The sequence below is a fragment of the Babylonia areolata genome, chromosome 21 (genome assembly GCF_041734735.1).
Source record: "Babylonia areolata isolate BAREFJ2019XMU chromosome 21, ASM4173473v1, whole genome shotgun sequence".
In the NCBI taxonomy this organism is placed as follows: Eukaryota; Metazoa; Mollusca; class Gastropoda; order Neogastropoda; family Buccinidae; genus Babylonia; species Babylonia areolata.
Window position 1 is genome coordinate 10,611,618 of NC_134896.1, and position 19,614 is coordinate 10,631,231.

Below are 19,614 nucleotides of genomic sequence, written 5' to 3' on the forward strand. Positions count from 1 at the left end.
CACTACAGTTCCCCTGGAAACCACAAGTATAACATTACACACTACAGGTCCCCTGGAAACCACAAGTATAACAGTACACACTACAGGTCCCCTGGAAACCACAAGTATAACAGTACACACTACACATCCCCTGGAAAACACAAGTATAACAGTACACACTACAGGTCCCCTGGAAACCACAAGTATAACAGTACACACTACACATCCCCTGGAAAACACAAGTATAACAGTACACACTACAGGTCCCCTGGAAACCACAAGTATAACATTACACACTACAGGTCCCCTGAAAAAAACAAGTATAACATTACACACTACAGGTCCCCTGGAAAATACAAGTATAACATTACACACTACAAATCCCCTGGAAACCACAAGTATAACAGTACACACTACACATCCCCTGGAAAACACAAGTATAACAGTGTACACTACACATCCCCTGGAAAACACAAGTATAACAGTACACACTACAAATCCCCTGGAAACCACAAGTATAACAGTGTACACTACACATCCCCTGGAAAACACAAGTATAACAGTACACACTACACATCCCCTGGAAAACACAAGTATAACAGTACACACTACACATCCCCTGGAAAACACAAGCATAACAGTACACACTACACATCCACTGGAAACCACAAGTGTAACAGTGTGCACTACAGGTCCACTGGAAAACACAAGTATAACAGTACACACTACACATCCACTGGAAACCACAAGTGTAACAGTGTGCACTACAGGTCCACTGGAAAACACAAGTACACGGGCACAATAGCTGAGTGGTTAAAGCCTTGGACTTTCAATCCGAGGGAACCCCCGAAAATGGAGTATGGCTGCCTAAATGGTGGGGTAGAAACGGTCATGCACGTAAAAGCCCACTCATGTACCTGCGAGTGAACATGGGAGTTGCAGCCCACGAACGCAGAAAAAGAAGAAAAAGAATCTGAGGGTTCTGGGTTCAAATCTCCGTAACGGTGCCTGGTGGGTAATGGGCGGAGATTTTTCCGATCTCCCAGGTCAGCATATATGCAAACCTGCAAATGCCTGAACCCCCTTTGTGTGAAAACATATGCAGAAGATAAAATATACATGTTAAAGATCCTGTAATCCATGTCGGCATTTCGTAAGATATGAAAACAGGAACATACCCAGAATGCACACCCCCAAAAACATAGTATGGTTGCCTACATGACAGGGTAAATACACCTAAAATGCTACATGTCTGTGTAAGTGCATATGTGTGCATGACTGAAACCTGATTGAATGACACAGGAAACGAATGATGAGCGCCCCATGGCAGCTGTCAGTCAGCTCTACCCAGGTAGGCAGCCTGTTGTGCAAATGACACCGTGTTTGTAAAGCACTTAAAGCTTGGTCTCCCACCAAGTACAGGCGCTATATAACTATAAGTATCCAAATCATTCATTTATACACACTACAGTTCCCCTGGAGAACACATATATAACAGTAAACACTACAGGTCCCCTGGAAACACAGGTATGTAAGTATACACTGACGGCACCATCCTCTGAAAACCACTCCTGTTCCACTTACCATGTTTATCACCCAACAAAAGTAAAAAAATTTTTTAAAAAGGTAATGTTAAAACTTCCACAGGACACACACACACACACATACATAAACACACACACACACACATCATTTAGCTGTGACAAATGCAAACTACTCACATGTATGTGTTTTAAGTGAAAACTGCTGTTAACTCAGTCATTTAATCATGTGTGTGTGTGTGTGTGTGTGTGTGTGTGTGTGTGTGTTTGTGTGTGTGCTGGAGTGTAACAGTTGTAGTATTGAGAGTATGTTACTTTGTGAGTTTTATGCATTGTGTTTTTATAATATTAATGATTCTGTTTTATGTTTCTACTACTTTTTATATGCTTTCTTGTTTCACTTTAGGTTCTGGATTGTAAAGTGCTTAGAGCTTGCTTATGCTTGTATTAAAGCACTGTATAAAATTAAAATATTATTATTATTAAAATATTATCATTACTCCCCCTACCTGGTTTGAGGTATCTCTTGACAAGGAGTTCGTTCTGCTGCTGGTCCCGTCCTCCGATCACCAGGTAATTCTCTGAACTGATGAACCACAGGAACTTCTCAAACCTGCAAATCCATTATAAAATAAAATGGGTAGTTTGCACAGGGCAGGAATGTCAGACCCCTGCCGGAGTCTGCACTAGTGGGTCAAGGTTAAGTATGTGTAATTAAATGGAAATTTTGCTTTTCTTTCACATGCTTTGAACCACACAGTAGCGACATATTAACACACATCATCATAATGTAGAAATGGCTGTGGTTGTTGTCTCTCAAATGTGTGTACTGGTGTGCTATCTTTTGAGTTAATGTGCTTGAAAAAACAGAACAATGTTTGATAAAAGTGTAAAAACTGATCTATATCACATGATCAATGCATGGCTTTGTCAAAATGTCAATAATGTGATTTCTTTGCTTTTGAAAGAATAAACCTTGCTTTGCAATAAGATTAAAAAAATTAAAAGACAGAATCACAGAACATAAATAAATAAATAAATGCACATTATTATCATTATTATTATTATTATTATTATTATCATTATAATCATAAGTAGTAGTAGTATCATTATGTTGTATCAATTTTTCATCACAAAACAAATGCAGCAAAAGATCTCTCTGTATGAAATTCAGGCTGTTCTCCCAGGGGAGAGGTGTTGCCACAATGCAGCCCCACCCTTTTTCTTTATTTTCCTGTCTTCTGGTCTGTTTGTTTTACTATCAAAGTAGATTTTTCTGCAGAATTTTTCTAAGGACAACCCTTTTGTTGCCACAGGTTCTTTTACATGTGCTATCATGTCTTTTGCCTTCATTTACGTCTGGATTAGGTCAGACATGACTTCCATTACACAAATGCTGTAATCAGAACCTTGGTTTATCATCTCATCCAAAATACTAGCACCAAGGCCATCACTCAAGGTCTTATGGACAGGGAGTAAAAATCCTGGTTTGTATAATGATCCTAGTCCATACATTATCATGATTATGATTACTATTTCATTCAGTTTGTACCACAGACAAAGCCAAGAGTTGAAATATACACAGAATACCTTTTTTTAATTATCAATAAAATGTATCATTTAACATTATGATTCGAATCAGATATGTCAACTTTAAAGGGTCACCATTATTTTCAAGCACAGCAGATCATGAAATAACCATACTGAGAAGAATGTTAAGCATGTGCTTCTTTGCAACACAATGCCACCCCCTGTCAACAGCTATGCATGTACATGTGTGTTTCCATGCATGTGCACACATGTGTGTGTTTGTGTATGTGTGCTGTGTTCGCGTGCGCAAATATACAGGTGCAAATTTCAAAGCTCATAAAATCTGCATGAATTTTTGTTAACGGCCATAGCTACTTTCGTTTTCTCCGCATAGGCGGATAGTAGTTTGCACAGGACAGGAATCAGATTCCCTGCCAGAGTCTGCACTAGTGGGTCACGGTAAAGTATGTGTAGTGAAGTGAAGTTGGAATTTGTGAGCATAACCAACATTACAAACAGTACCACATACACACCAGTAAGTCTTTCTGGTCTTGTTGATGCTGGCCACAGTGGCCATGTCTTTCAGCGTTTCCTTAGTCTTCTTCTCTGCGGACTTCAGGGCCTGCAAAATATGTTTCCAATTAATGATGCGGACTGGCCATCATTGATACTTACATAACACCTATCTTTGGTCAAAGACCAAGCTCTAAGTGTTTTACAGAGTCACAACAGGCTTCCCATATGGGTAGACCCATCTGACAGCTGCCTTTAGGTACTCATAATTTGTTTCCTGTGTCATTCCTTGGGCTTCAGTCACACACACAGACACACATGTATATCAGAATGGATTTTGTTACAGAATTAGCCAGGGACAACTTTCTTGTTCTGTCGCCATGGGTTCCTTCACATGCGCTAAGTGCATGCTGCGCACAGGACCTTGGTTCATCATCTCAGCCAGATGACAAGCATCAAGACCACCAATCAAGGTCTAATAAAGGGGGAGGAAATTCTGGCTAGCGTGGGATATGATACTGCACCATCAGATTCTCTTGCTTCCCAGGCTGAAGCGTAACCACTATGCCACCACTCCACTACTGGGAGGTGTAGGTCAACCCATGGTCTGTTCCTACCTTGAGCTGAACATGCAATAAGCACGAAAGGGAAGGCTAGGACCATTCAGTCGAGGATCATCCACTTGGCAGTGTTGCTCAAATTCCCTGACCAACACTGCAAATGTCTGTACCTCTCAAGCCGAGCTGATGCCTGGATATACAATGAAAGAGAGCGTAAAAGATAACCTTGTCATGTTCCCAACCTAAATGGACCTGCATAGCAGCGGCAGCAGCATTTCCATCTTGAATCATTAACAAATAAATAGAAAAAATACTGCTCCAGACTCAGTATCCTTTCATGCCTTGCTTGGTGACCTCAGTTTGAATTTCGTTTCCTCTTCCATGCTTGTGGGATTTCATTTGTATGCTTGTGGTGACATGCAGTCAACCCACCCTCCACATACACACATAAATATGTTCACACACATACAAGTATATACACACATATAAATTTTTTCACAAGCACACACTCACACACATACACATAATGATGTTTAATGTGTGCTGGATCACAGCTCACCTTATTGGAGGCTTCCATCGTCTTCTGTTCCTTTTTCGCTGCCTGTTTCTTCTTGTCAAAGAACCTGGCACCACAGAGAATGCATCCAAGTTGACTACATTCATTTAGAACAATAACAACAATATCAATAATAACAATAATGATATATGAACACACCAGATTGTCCTCCCTCTATGTTTCCTTTCCTGGCTCGTCACTCTCCCCCATTCATGCCCCCCCCCTCCCCCCCGTCCCCCACCCACCCATCAAACCCCCACCCCATCCCAGCTCAATTTCAAAGACAAGATTTTTCAAGCTAACAGATAAATGGACAGGCATGACACAACAAAGTAACAAAAGACAACAGCAAGAGCAAGAGAAGAAGACAAGAAGTGAGAAAGCAGAAAAAACACCAGACAAAGGACCCAACAGTATAAAAAAAACAACAACACAAACAGCTCCATAACATACACACCAGGATTTTCTCCACTAGAATGAGTAATGGTCTGGGAGCTAGTCATTCAGATGCTACAATAAACTTAGGTCCCATGTAAAGAATGCAATCGGCACACATCGACGATCCCACAGCAACAAAAATTGTTGTCGCTGACGCCAATTTCACAAAGAGAACTATGTTGTGACATAAAGGAATAGAATACTGTACAATACAACTGTTCACATAACATCATGCTCTCTACGGCAGTTCAACAGCTACATAAAAAACAAAGTTAAACAAAACATGCTATGCTGCCCCAGGCTACAAGCCCCCAGTAAGAGCCTCCATCTGCCTCATCCTAACACACAAACTCACTTTCTGGAATTGGCGTAAGAACTGAGGCCAAGATCAATGTCAACTTTCATTGGTTTCAGAGGTGCGTACTCTTCTTCATCGTCGGAATCACCTTCATACGGGTCCCTGAAGTGAAAGGCTACAGATAAGCAAGACATCAGCTCAATGAACACTATACAGGAATACTTTAGCTCAAAAAGAGAAATTGTTGGCACGTTTGCTGATAAAAGGTGACATGTAAAAGAGCACTGGCATCACATGCAAAGCACAATAAGAAGTTTGATCATGCTCCAATGTTTCAATAAGAACACTGATTCATGATAAATAATAAATACATGCTTACCACTGTATAAACTTAACTCAGATAATGCATTTTATGCTCAGTGATGTGGTATGAATACCAAAATAGGATTCTTTTTTCAAATATATAATAATCTAAAACAAAGAGTAAATAAATTATATCAAAAATGTAATATATAGACAAAATAAAGATAAATAAAAAAACAAACAACAAGAAAATAAAAAGTACATATTTTGTATATGGAATAAAAAGGAAATTTTCTTCCTAAAATTACATTAAGTAATATACTTACCGTGACCCACTAGTGCAGACTCCGGGAGGGGTCTGATTCCTGTCCTATGCAAACTACTACCCACCTATGCGGAGAAAACGAAAGTAGCTACAGCCGATAACCTCCTGCAGTAGGTTACTTCCCCTTTGCATCCCTGACTGCCCTCTCTGACATTTTGTATACAGAATAAAAAATGATGCACACATCAGAAATATAACACTCAACTTAATAACCATATGAAGCACATCAGCTCAACAATGACAGTGATGACCACTCATCCACTATACAATAGTTTGGACACCCTAGCACACAATGATACTGCTTCTAACAATGGTGAAGGCATGTGTGCGAGAGCGTGTGTGCATGCGCACGGTCATGCATCTGTATACGAAAGTCTGTGACGACACACAAAAATTTCACTGCGACTGCGAGTACACATTTTACTGTCACACATTCCAGACCATTGGGAGTGGTTGAACCCAAACTCACTGCAGCAGCATGGTGATGTGGTTGGTGTCCAGTTTGAGAGCGACGATCGTTTTGGCCACTGGGTCCCCCGTGGCCTGTGCTTCCTTCACCAGCTGGCTGATCTCTGTCCAGTCAATCTGATTGGCCAGTGCGCTCCGCACGATCAGGATAGCCTTGTCCACCTAGATCACCCACCAAGTCTTTTTGCTTCAAACACTTCTTTTGTTTCGTTTTCGATGTAATTTTTTTTTTTTTTTTTTTTTTTTATGTACACATCACATTCTCTAGTCATCGCATTTTCACACAACCTATTCTCAGTTTTGACACTCTAGTTCAAAAGTCTCTTCCTCTAATTCTCATTTGAGCAACAACAACAAAACATTTTGACAAACAAATTTGTTGTAATATTACGCACACACACACACACACACACACACATATATATATATGCATATATATTACATATTATATATAAGTGCTTGCTGGGCATTATAAACTCATCTGAACATAGACTTTTTTTCCTTTTAAATTAATTCAGCAAAATGTAACAAAGTACAAAAAAAACCCAAAAAACAACCCCACACAATGTGAAATAAATAAATAAATAAATAAATTTCACAGCGACATCCACTGTCTGACAAAAAATCACCACAAACAGGTAATTAATAAATAAAATATATAGATTAAAAACTCTTCTTTTTTCTTCTTTTTTTTTCCATACTTTCTGAGCTACAAAGAAAACAAGTCATATATTTTGTGTATTTTCAACCCAGTTCCTCATATCGTACATGCACACAAACACACACACTCACATTTATACCGAGCACACACATTCATTGTCATGATGTCTATATATAGAGAGCCCAAAGTAGAGGGCCCAGAGTGTCCGCGAATCGATTGCGATCGCGCCTTAATTTTAGCCTGATCGCCCAATCGAGCTACATAATCATGCGACCTGTTTGAAGACATAATTAGACAAACAACAAGGACGCCAAAGAATCGAAAGACAGATGAAAATACGAAAAAACTTAGCCGTATGCAGTGCACAGGAACAGGTGTCAAGATGGTTGCCGGAAAAAGAGGACGCTAGCTAGCGGGACAAAGGGGAGGTTACCTACTTCCGGGGGGTTATCGGCTGTAGTTGCTTTCATTTTCTCCGCATAGACGGATAGTAGTTTGCACAGGACAGGAATGTCAGACCCCTGCCGGAGTCTACACTAGTTGGGTCACGGTTAAGTATGTGTAATTAAATATATATTTGTTATATGCATGCATTCACAGGGGGCATTTGAGAGAGGGATGAGTGAATGAGAAGTGTACACCACACATTAGTGCATTAAAAACCCCAGACATGTGCAAGCAGTTAACACATGCAATTACTATCCATCGGTAGGAGTAAAACACAAAAAATGGGATGTATATATGGACCTGTCTTTATGTTGTTTGTTTTTATTTTCCTTTTTTTCCCATACTTCCTCTTTCATTATTCATTTTTGCAGAGATCTATTCTATTCATTCTTTTTGTTTGTCTTTTTCCACCAATGAAGGGAGCCACATACTTAGCACTGTTTTTTTAAGAGAAAGAAAAGAAAGTTAAGAAAAGGTGCACAATGACTAGCATGTGATTGAGACCAACCAAAAAATTAATATAGATATATATATATATATATATAAAAGCAGCAAAAAACTCACCAGTTCCAGGTTCATCTCAATCAGCTGCCCTCTCATAATGTCCATGTCCTGCAGATATTTTTTTTCAAAATCATGAAACCATTATCTTTAAATGTTAATCAATTCAATACATTCTTCTTTCAATCATTGTTCTGATACGTTCTGTGTAACATACAGTTGTGAACAACATGGAAATATTCACACTTGAAAGCTTGTGCACTTTTACCACTAAGAGTAAATGAAGTTGAAAAATGAAATAAAAAAGAAGTCAGAAATACAGCAGAAATAATGTGCAGATTCTTCATTCACAATGCTTCCCTTTTTTCATCCATGGTTTCTCTAGACTTTTTTCTACGTGTATTTAAGTTTTGTCTTTTAGCCCTTTGAGGGGGTTTTTTTTTGTGTGTTTTTTATATCTTAACTTTTCCACCCCCGTCCCAAACATTTAAAAATATTTCCATGAAATGAAAGGTACTCAAAAATACACAACATAAATAAGTGTTTCGCATGCATGTTGAAAGTTCAGAGTAAAAGCACTTCATATTTGTTTCTGCACAAAATTTATCATTAAGCAAATACATTTATGATTATCATTATTATCATTTTAGGTGGTTGCTTTTCTTTAGGGCGCTTGTGCACATGTGTGACTGTGTGAATGTGACATATTCTCCCTGGATTCTCCCCAGACTGGGTTGCAGTGTCAGGCTTGCCAAGAATTAAGAATTTTTCTCTGAGTCTATGAAATAAGTGTCCAGTGGTGCTTTAACCCCATTCAGATTCTGGTGGCAACGTTTGACCAACAAGCAGGTTCAAAATATCTATCAACACACATAACAACAACAACAACAACAAAACGCACATACACACACACACACACACCACATACCACACACGCACACACACACACACACACACACACACATACACACAGAAGAAAAAAAAACAATTACATAATCATGAACAGTTACTGCGAAAGAACAGCAAAAAAATGCATTCATAATGGATACATAAAAATCAAATTAAATTACAAAAACTGAAATACCAAAAAAATAACGATATTCATGTTTAATACAGACCTGCACTTTCTGAAGCTCATTGATACGTCGCTCATGATCTTTTTTCACATTGTCAAGCTTCTTCAACGCAGCCTTTTCCTGGAAACAACACAGAGAATAATAATACTGAACAGCAAAACTGTAAGAACAACTGCTAAAAATATAAATCTAACCAAAAGCATTTCCTTCCCTTATCTAACGAAGCTCACCTTTCAAAATGTGCCTCACAAACATGCACTCTGGAATTACCGTATGAGGATAATATAGATATTCTGATGTAAGTAATATTTGTTTTTTATTGGAAAAAAAATAAATAAATAATAAATAAATAAATAAATTACTGTTCATCACATCCATTCATCCCATCACATCTATCAGTGAAGCACTTGACCTAGTGTGTTTGTGTACATGTGTGCAATAAAATGCCATTTGCATTTACTCTGTAAAAAGAAAAGTCTGCTTTGATTAGATGCCTCACCTGCTGTAGGACTTTCACATCCAGTTTCTGACTTTCCAGCTTGGAGAAGAACTCATCAACAGCCTGCAAAATCCAAAAGATAGTTAATTCAACAGTGAACTGGGGATTTGTGACTCAAATACAAAGAGAAAACAAGAGAGGCAAGGCCTTCAACACTCACTTGTGATAAATTAAGTCCCCTAGCATTAATAGTAATTTCCCTTTTTTACTATCTGCACCAAAACGCTTGCAAAATAAATAAAAATTCCATGCTTAGCAAAAGAAGTTCCTGTTTGAACAAAAAATGATAATAATGACTCCTCTTGTTGTTGTGTCAGAATAAGAGGTCAAAGTGCCAAGTTTAGAGAAACAAAAAATATAAATATAACAGTAAATGCAGTCTGCATATAATTAGGCTTCTTTTTTTCTTTTTTTTTTGTGCCCATCCCAGAGGTGCAATATTGTTTTACACAAGATGACTGGAAAGAACTGAATTTTTCCTATTTTTATGCCAAATTTGGTGTCAACTGACAAAGTATTTGCAGAGAAAATGTCAATGTTAAAGTTTACCATGGACACACAGACACACAGACACATGGACACACACACACACACACACACACAGACAACCGAACACCGGGTTAAAACATAGACTCACTTTGTTTACGCAAGTGAGTCAAAAATTGTACTGTTTCCACCACTCATCACTGGAATTGTGTTTTAGGACAAATGAACAGCTGAAATGACAGAGAAAAATGAACTGTAAATGGCATTTTAGGTTCAACTTTTAAAACAATCATGGTCCATGATTTGTGACTGCAGTGAACTTTCTTCTTATGTCTGGTTGTTTTTTTCAAACATTCATGGGCTGCAACCCCTATATGTATATACCAGTCAAAGTCAAGATTTTATTTCAAGATGGGAAACTGATGGTAAATCTGCTTTTTTTACACCAAACCATCTACAAAAGACGAAAGCAAAAAAAAGAGAAAGTAGACCTGCACTTTTACGTATATACTGGTAACTTTTTTACCCCACCAAACAGGCAGCTATATTCCATTTTTGGAGGTGTGCTTGCTGAGTGTTTGTGCTTCTATAACTGACCGACATGGATTACAAGGCCTTTAATGTGTGTATTTGATCTTTTGCAAGTGTATACATACAAGGGAGAAAGCAGGTATCCATCCTTAAGATACCAGGCACCAATGCCAGCATTTAACACAAGGCCCTAAAACTAAAGTCCAATGGTTTTACCATTCAGCAACTGCAACTGTCAGTGCAGTTAATGAAATCTGATAAATAAATATCTGAACCTGAAATACTGAGATGCACCATATAATACACTCAAAATGTCATCTGTTGGGTTTTTTTAAAATCTGTTTTGACAGCCTGTTTATACAAACTAAGAAATACGTTAGAGTAAGTGCATCACAAGAAACACTCTTACCTTATCAAAAATATCAAATTCAATATTTGGTTTTCTGGCCATCTGTTTGAAGAGGAATGGGTGGTATTCATCATATCTGAAAAGCACAGAAATGAAATAATCAAGTAAACGAATAAAAGAATATATAAATCTGTCGGTCCATCAATAAATCAACCCCAACGTTAGTTACATTTTAACAGACAAATCTTCAGATGGCATCCCCCACCCCAAACCTTCTTTACATCCACCAGAACCAAAAAGCCTTGTCCTGACACATCCCCTTCCAAACCAAACTACAAAAGATCACTGACATCTCCTGAGAAAACGTTTGGAGGAATATTGTTTCATAAGCCATTACACATATATGTGACTGTAGACATCAGGTTAAAATATTGGTTTTTACATTTGAATGCTATTATCTAAAAATAAAGAAATTAAAAATGAAAAAAAAGGTGGGAGAGGAAGGGAGAGCTGTATGGTGAGTTGGGAGAAACAGGACAGACGGGGGGTGGAATGAATGATGAATATTTAAAATAAATAGAAGTACACAAAAGAAAATTACTAAGGACTTTGTAAAAGGGCAGTTGTCAATTTGACAAGAGAAACAAACGATAATGAATGTAAAAAGTCAAAAACATCAACATTTCCAATGCCTGAAGGTAACAGACTTTTGTGTAAGAAAGGCTCGATCAACAAGAAATGCCTTCATCTGGTGCTTCCCACAATGACCTGAATCCTCAAAAAACACAGCTCTGGGTCAGACCCGTTCTTTATAGCCTGAATCTCACACTTGACATGCTGTCTGCAATCAGTGTATCCAGAAAGCTGAAAGCTTTTTTTCAGAAAAACAACAATAGTATTTAAGTATGTGTAATTAAAAGTAATATTAATAATAATGTTTATATTGTTGTGAATCTTGTGCTGAGACAAATCAAAGTGCCAACAAACCAGACACACACACACACACACACACACACATCTCTGATTCAGAGATTTAGATCCACTCTTACATTGCCAATTCAGCTGATTCTCCTTCCTTTGGGTTGGGTTTTTTGTCCACTTTCTGGATGATGTAGCCCTGACAGACAGACAAAAAAAAACAGAACTTGATATCTTTTACATACACACACACACACACACACACACACACACACACACAAAGTAAAACACACACATGAACACATACAAACACACTCTAATATCATATATGTGATGTACACACATACACTAACACTTTCACAAACACACACACACACACACACACACACACACACACACACACACACACACACACACACACAGAGAGAGAGAGAGAGCACCCGTAAAATGATAGATGTAAATAAAAAAAACACCCAAATCTTGTTGCCCACAGCTTTACATAAATGAAGGAGTGTGATATCTTGGACAGGTGTTAACTTATCTTAGACAGTTTATGACTTACTTCTGTCTGATGTTTATCTCACATTACTGAATGCTGAAAGGTTGCAAGCTCTTAGTGGGCCAATGTGCCCAATATTAAAATTCAAACATCATCCATTTTAAATAATTACTCACAGTGATTCAAGTAATGTAATACCCATCAGGGCAGCTACATTGATCTATCAAAACTGATGACACCATTTCCTGGTTTCAGTGACCTAAAAAAAACATAGCAACAAACATCACTGAAGCCTGACCAGCGAATTGGGTTTATGAGCAAGTCAGGCATCTGGATTTTTGGCTTGCTTTTTTTTTTCTTTTTGGTAACACGGATGTGGTGTAGCGCATATAGATCAATACTGATCAGTCTGCAAGCTTCGACACCTTGAAACTGAAAACCACTTGCAAGAAGTAAGAAGAAAGTGCTCATGAATAATTGTGTCAATACTGACCCAATACAAAAACGGGATTTCCTCAGTGTCCCCAAACACATGCCCTCTCGTCCACCCTTGTCCCACCACCTCCCTCTGCATTTCATTGTTTTTTTTGTTTTTGTTTTTTTGGGGGGTTTTTTTTTTTTTTTTTGGTTTGTTTCTCACCTTGCAAGGTTTTGAAAGCAACGTCGTCATCAGAGTTTCAGCCAGCTGAATAGCTGTCATCAGTTTCTGCATATCTGGTGAGAATCACATGTAAAAAATAAAAATATAAAAAAATTCTTGTCAGCACTCAGCATCAGTGTTGTGTGGAAGTGTGAGTGAAAGTGTAAGTATCAAAATATATATATGAGTGTGTGTGCGTGCGTGCGTGCGTGTGTGTGTGTGAAAAAGTATATGTGAAATTCACTTCTGACAGTTCTTTGAAAACTCGTCTGCCCTACAGGAGATGCACATGTGCATGTATGTGTGCACGCACACTGTGTGTGTGTGTGTGTGTGTGTGTGTGTGTGTGTGTGTGTGAAATTCACTTTTGAAAATACAATAACTATCTGCCTTAGAGATAGTGTGTGTTTGTGTGTGTGTGTGTGTGTCTGTATGTGTGTGATGTGTGTCTGTGTCTGTGTGTATGGATATGTGTGTGTGTGTGAAAGTATGTGTAAAATTTACCTATGAACATGTCTGTCCTGGAGAAGAACAGAGCAGAGAGGAAAGCACATCTGTGCACACCACAAACTGTACTAGTTACTGAATAAGATAAATATCCCCTTGCAATACACACCTGAATGAAATGAGTAACAACTGTTTCTGCTTACCATTATCAACGCTAAAGCCTTTGCCGATCTGAACATTGTCAGGGAATCCTGCTTCAAGGAGACAGTGGTCGAGCACTGCAGGTCCATAATCTGCAAAACAAAACAACAACTTTTGTATTGTATTGTATTGTATTGTATTGTATTGCATTGTATTCTATTGCATTCTATTCTACTGTACTGTGTTGCATTTTGCTGCATTACTTCTTGTCACAACAGATTTGTCTGTTGTAAGGTATTTAGGCTGCTCTCAAAGGGGAGATAGTGTCACCACAATGCAGCACCACCCCTTTTTTCTGTCTGCAAGTATATTTGTCCTACTGTCAAAGTGCATCTTTCTACTGAATTTTGCCAGGGACAATCCTTTTCTCAAAATAGGTTCTTTTACACACGTCAAGTGCAAGCTACACCTCAGCTGATCATCGTGTCATCCGAATGACTAGCGTCCGGACAACTACTCAAGATGCAGACAAGGGTGAATAACAATCCCACACTGCATATGGAAATACCGAACCCATGGACACTCGCTTCCAAGTCGGGCACATTACCACTTGGCTATAGCTCCACATTTTCAAGCCAGTACAAAGGCATGCTCACTCCTTGAGCCTTTCTCTTCCTATCTCACAGAACTAAGCTCTTGCCTCCTTGAGTAACTAACTGAACTGAACTAAGCTCTTGCACACAGATGTCACTGCATTTTTGTTGCTTTTTTTCTTTTTTTTGTTGGTTTGTTTTTGTTTTTGGCTGCTGAACTGAACTAAGCTCTTGTACATAGATGTCACTGCATTTTTGTTTTGTTGGTTTTTGTTTTTGTTTTTGGCTACTGCCCCATCATCTGCATCATTTCAGCGAAATTACTCCCATACTGTGTATTTTGCATCCCCCGTTCACAGCCACACACTGGTTCATCTGCCACAGTCTCTGCGCCTGCAGTACACAAGGAACTATCAGCGTTAGGGTGCCAGGAGGCTACACGCCAGAGGAGGCCCTGCGCTGCTGCTGTCACTTTGGAATGGTGTGGTGCCTGTTATGCAGGACATCACAGCCTAAGAGCCCTTCTGAGGACAATTATCACTTGGTACTGGAACAAGACTGAGTGAGTCTAAAATGAAGACCACCTTCATGTCCCTCTAAGAACAGCCCCAAGAATCTGTCCACAATGAAGACTTTGACAGAAACTCACCCCAAGCATTTTGTGAATTCACACACACACACACACACACACACACACACACACACACACACACACACAACACAATGTATCAATAGCAAAACACAACCATTCCTAATATGCTAAACACACGTAAACAACAGTCAGCATTTACCTAAATGGGGCACCAGAGTTCGTCTCAGTGAGTCTCCAGTTTTAGCTGACTGAAGAACCTGTAGAAGCCTGCAACAGAAAGCACTAAACTTGTCATATATCATTCAACAAGATCCCCTACACAGACATAAATCACTTTACAACTTACAAGCCACTCACAATCATAAGTATGCACAAACATGCATGCATGTGTACTCACACACTTCTACGTATCCAGGGGGATGGGTACAGTTATGTTGGGGAACTAGGGAAAAGAAGAGACAGGATATGTTCCTTTGTACTTTTTGCACTTTCATCTACCTGTGCGCATGCAAATATCAAAACTAAATCCTCTTCTTTATTCGTTTACTGCATAATATCTAAAATACCCAGCCTTGTTTTGATCTCAACTTTATCCAGATCTACAACCTCCTACCAACACCCGACACTGACTGACAAGCCTGCAGCACCTTTCTTCAGTGGGGACCTCATGGTGCTTGGCTGCCGTCACAGGGTACTGCTCACGCACGGCAAAGCGCACATCCTGGCTGTTGTCTGTCCTTGGTCGCAGAATGTTCAGGATGGTGTACTCCCAGTCTGTCAGCACAATGTTACCCTGTGAAGACAACAAACAAGGAGCGAACATTACCGAAGGGAAGGCAATAAGTAGGAGCAAACATTACCCTGTGAAGACAATAAGTAGGAGCAAACATTACCCTATGAAGACAACAAGGAGGTATCATTACCCTATGAAGACAATAAGGAGGAGCAAACATTACCCTGTGAAGAAAAGGAGCAAAATTACCCTTTGAAGACAATAAGGAGTGAGCAAACATTATCCTACAAAGACATCAAGGAAGAGCAGACATCAACCTGTGAAGATAATAAGGAACAAACATTACCCTGGTGTAATGACAATAAGAAGGAGCAATCATTACCCTGTGAAGACGAGGAGCGAACATTACCCTGTGAAGACAATACAGAGAAAACATTTCCCTGCTAAGATAATAACAAGAAGCAAACATTATCCTAGTATTACAAAGGGTGAATGAAGATCTGTCTAATCAGTGAGACAGACAGCAAGCAGAAAAGCAGTCAAGTAATCAGCTGACTGTGGGTGAGGAGAGAGAGAAAGAGAAAAAAAAAAAAAAAAAAAAAAAAACACATGAATGAGTATGCAAACAACTTAGTGTTGTGGTTGATTCAGTCTGCTATCACAAACTCTATCTCTCTTTCACACAAACACACACACACACACAAACACATGAGCGCACAAACACACACACACACGTGTGCGCGTACACACACACATGCACACACACACATGCACACACTCTCACATACACACACTCCACACGCACATCATATTTAGCAGCACATCATTATGCCAGACAGTTGACAGATCACTGAATGACTTACCCTATCGTACAGCTCCAAAATGACGTGATAGGCTGCCTCTCCAGATCCAAACTGCAGGTCCACAATACGGTCTACTCCAAGCTGCTCAATTTTTTCAAAGCGACGGCCTTTCAAATGCTTTCGCATCTGTTCCAAAACAAATATAGATGCTTTTTTAAATTCCCTGTCTGATGGGCATAAGACAGCCATGGGTCAGAACATCAAGCTCTTATCCTGAAGGTCAATTAGTTCCTGGTAAACACTATCAGTATCACACAGACAGATGTAAGCAAGCACATACACAGACAAGAACATGCATGCATCTTTACCCACACATGCATGTGTTGCAGACACACGCATGGCTTAGAGACTAAAGATAACTGATAAGAAGGTGATTCACACACACACGCAAACACATGTATACATGCGCACACATACACACAGTTTTACCATTTAGTACCAAAACATGTCATACAGAGGTTTACCACTGACCAGTACCCCAAAATATCTTTTTTAGTTTTAACTCGAGATGCAGTTATATTAAACAAGATTTTTTTTTTTTAATATCAGGCAGAAGAATGATGTTGGTTGAATTCACTTTTTTTTTACCACACACCTTCATTGAAAACCCTGAAGGGGCAGGGTTCTTTGGCCAGTCAAAGCCAGTGCTGTGAAGCCGAATGCCTGACTCCAGCAAAAGAACTGCTTTTTCATCAGGCCTGGAAATAAACATATACATAAACTGAAAAGGCACTGTACTTCTCACCAGTCCAAAGCAGTATCACCTCCTATGTTTTCAGAATCAAAATAAAACAATACATGTATACATGTACAGAAAATCAAGTGGCTCTTCTTTGACTGCAAAGCAATGTGAGGTGTGTATTTATGTTTTTGTTTGTTTTTGGATTTTTTTTACATAATAAATACATATCTTGTAAAACAATCCAAAATCATTTCATATATTGCTCATTAAGAATTTGAGGAAATGACCCTGGAATTCCAAACATGTATCTCATAATTACACATGTACAGACAACTCTGTTCTTCAAAAGACAAGTACACACGATCTATTCCAAAATTTATACTGAAACTTACGGTGAACGTTCCTTTTCTTTTGTTGCACCTAAACAATGGAATTCACTACATCACACCTCTGTTACACCTCAGCACCCACATTCAAGAGAGCACTCAAAACATATCTTTTCAAACTGTACTTTTCTCACTGAAAGTTTTCAATCTGCATATGCTTGCTGTGATTTTTTTTTTTTTTTTTTTTTTTTTTTTTTTTTTTGCTAGATGTGCTCTGTTAATTTGTATGTATCTGTGGCGATTTTGGTGTGATTTTGTGATACCTGGTTCCTTGGTGTTTAGTTTTGACGATGGTGAATGTGATGTGCTTTGTTTTGCTGTGATTTGCACCTGTGTGATTTGAGACTATGATGTCACCAGTGTCGATTTACATATTTTTATGTCACTTAGTCTTTAAGTTACATGTATATTTTAGCCAATGTCATGTGAAACTGTGTTGTCTTGTGTTTCACAACTCAACTTTTAGGATAACTTTTATTGAGATATATACATTGATATATAATGCATTATACATATATATATATATATATATATATATATATATATATATACAGAGAGATATATATATATATAATAATACAGAGAGAGAGAGAGAAATCACTTATTATAATATTGATAGTTTATATTCCCAAGGTACATGTACTTTAAATCTAAAGCCCTTGACCAAACCTTCGTCTGGATATCAAATACAACCTCATGGAATGGAATTATGCTGGTGTGGTGGCTGACAAAAGTTAAATTTTCCACACAACACAACTTAATTCTTAACAGTACCTAAAAGTAAATGTTGTCACAAATATCATTTTAACTAATCAAGAAAACATTTCAGGGTTAACTCACCTTGCTATCCTGATCAGATATGTTTTATTGTCAATGTCATAAACATTGACAACTCGCATTCCCAACAACCTGAAATCAAAGACTGGAAATACTTAGCCAAAAGACAAAGAAATCAGATCAGGTACATGTATGCATAATTTACACACACACACACACACACACACACACACACACATATACATCAGGTCAGTCATCTTCCCTGTCTAAATAATGGCTTTAGCAAATTCAATGAATTAGAACAAACATCCTACGTCTAAATAATGGCTTCAGCAAATTCAATGGATTAGAACAAACATTCTACAAAAAAAAACTGATTAATTTTTCGGTTATCTCATATTTTGGGGGGATTGACACAATGAGACAACCAAAACACATGATCACTCAAGACACATGTGAGCCGTAACTATGAAAGAAAATATGAATATCCTGTTAAAAAGTGTAGTAAGATTCACAGCATTATTGGTTTTGGTACTACATCATTGTGGTTATTAGCAAAGAGTTCTTTCTTTCTTAATAATCATCAAGCGCTGGGCCACGGCCACGAACCGATTCAGTCATTGACTCGTGGCAGTTTGTTGTGTTTTTGTTTCGAGATAAATTTTCATCAAACCTTTTCAGCTCTTTGACGATCACTCCAATGTCCAAGGTACTAAAACGACCCTTCATTGTGCACTTTTAAGATGGTTTTGAAAGACTGTCAGTCTCATACAACAGTATCACACACTATTCCAGTCTTCTTTTTTTTCTGTCCGTGTCTTCGACGATTGCAACTACTTCCGTTTTCGCCTTTGCAAGTCGTTTTACCGAAACTGTCTGGAGCAACCTAAAGCAAACAGAACCAATCGATACTTGGCAAAGTACATCAAACAAAATGAAACCATACATCAAAATCACATGAAAGCACTCTGATCCAAATTTGGTGTCTGAAATAAAACAAACACTACATGAAACTCCCAAACCACTGAAACACAGCACAAACCACTTCATCAGTCTTCAATAGCCAACTGAAACCTACAGATGCAGTGTGTGACAGGTATACTTTTGTAATTATGTGTCATCAACGCCCGGCCTCTCCAAAGACAGCAGATTTGCACTTAATTGTTTTTGCAACGACGAAATGCTTCAACATGAATACAATTGACAACAGTAGATTTTTCTGCAGTTTTGCCGGTCGCCCGATTTGAGGACGAGTGATATGTTTCAGTCAAATCGTCACGTG

General features: G+C 38.5%; 1 protein-coding gene across 1 annotated transcript in view; it reads right to left on the bottom strand.

The window, feature by feature from the left end:
* LOC143295959 (ribosome quality control complex subunit NEMF-like) overlaps positions 1-19,173 on the bottom strand; it is a 39,183-nt gene extending 20,010 nt beyond the window's left edge. Inside the window, exons 1-18 of the mRNA XM_076607667.1 lie at positions 19,006-19,173; positions 18,396-18,464; positions 17,083-17,185; positions 16,488-16,613; positions 15,539-15,684; positions 15,091-15,158; positions 13,769-13,858; positions 13,119-13,192; positions 12,111-12,178; positions 11,122-11,197; positions 9,696-9,758; positions 9,239-9,316; positions 8,184-8,231; positions 6,513-6,673; positions 5,473-5,577; positions 4,683-4,746; positions 3,584-3,672; positions 2,030-2,133 (exon numbers count right to left, since the gene is read on the bottom strand). Coding sequence (XP_076463782.1) covers positions 2,030-2,133; positions 3,584-3,672; positions 4,683-4,746; positions 5,473-5,577; positions 6,513-6,673; positions 8,184-8,231; positions 9,239-9,316; positions 9,696-9,758; positions 11,122-11,197; positions 12,111-12,178; positions 13,119-13,192; positions 13,769-13,858; positions 15,091-15,158; positions 15,539-15,684; positions 16,488-16,613; positions 17,083-17,185; positions 18,396-18,464; positions 19,006-19,061 — 1,588 coding nt within the window. The 5' untranslated portion in view covers positions 19,062-19,173. The remainder of the gene's footprint in view (positions 1-2,029; positions 2,134-3,583; positions 3,673-4,682; positions 4,747-5,472; positions 5,578-6,512; positions 6,674-8,183; positions 8,232-9,238; positions 9,317-9,695; positions 9,759-11,121; positions 11,198-12,110; positions 12,179-13,118; positions 13,193-13,768; positions 13,859-15,090; positions 15,159-15,538; positions 15,685-16,487; positions 16,614-17,082; positions 17,186-18,395; positions 18,465-19,005) is intronic.
* Between the last annotated feature and the right edge of the window lie 441 nt (positions 19,174-19,614).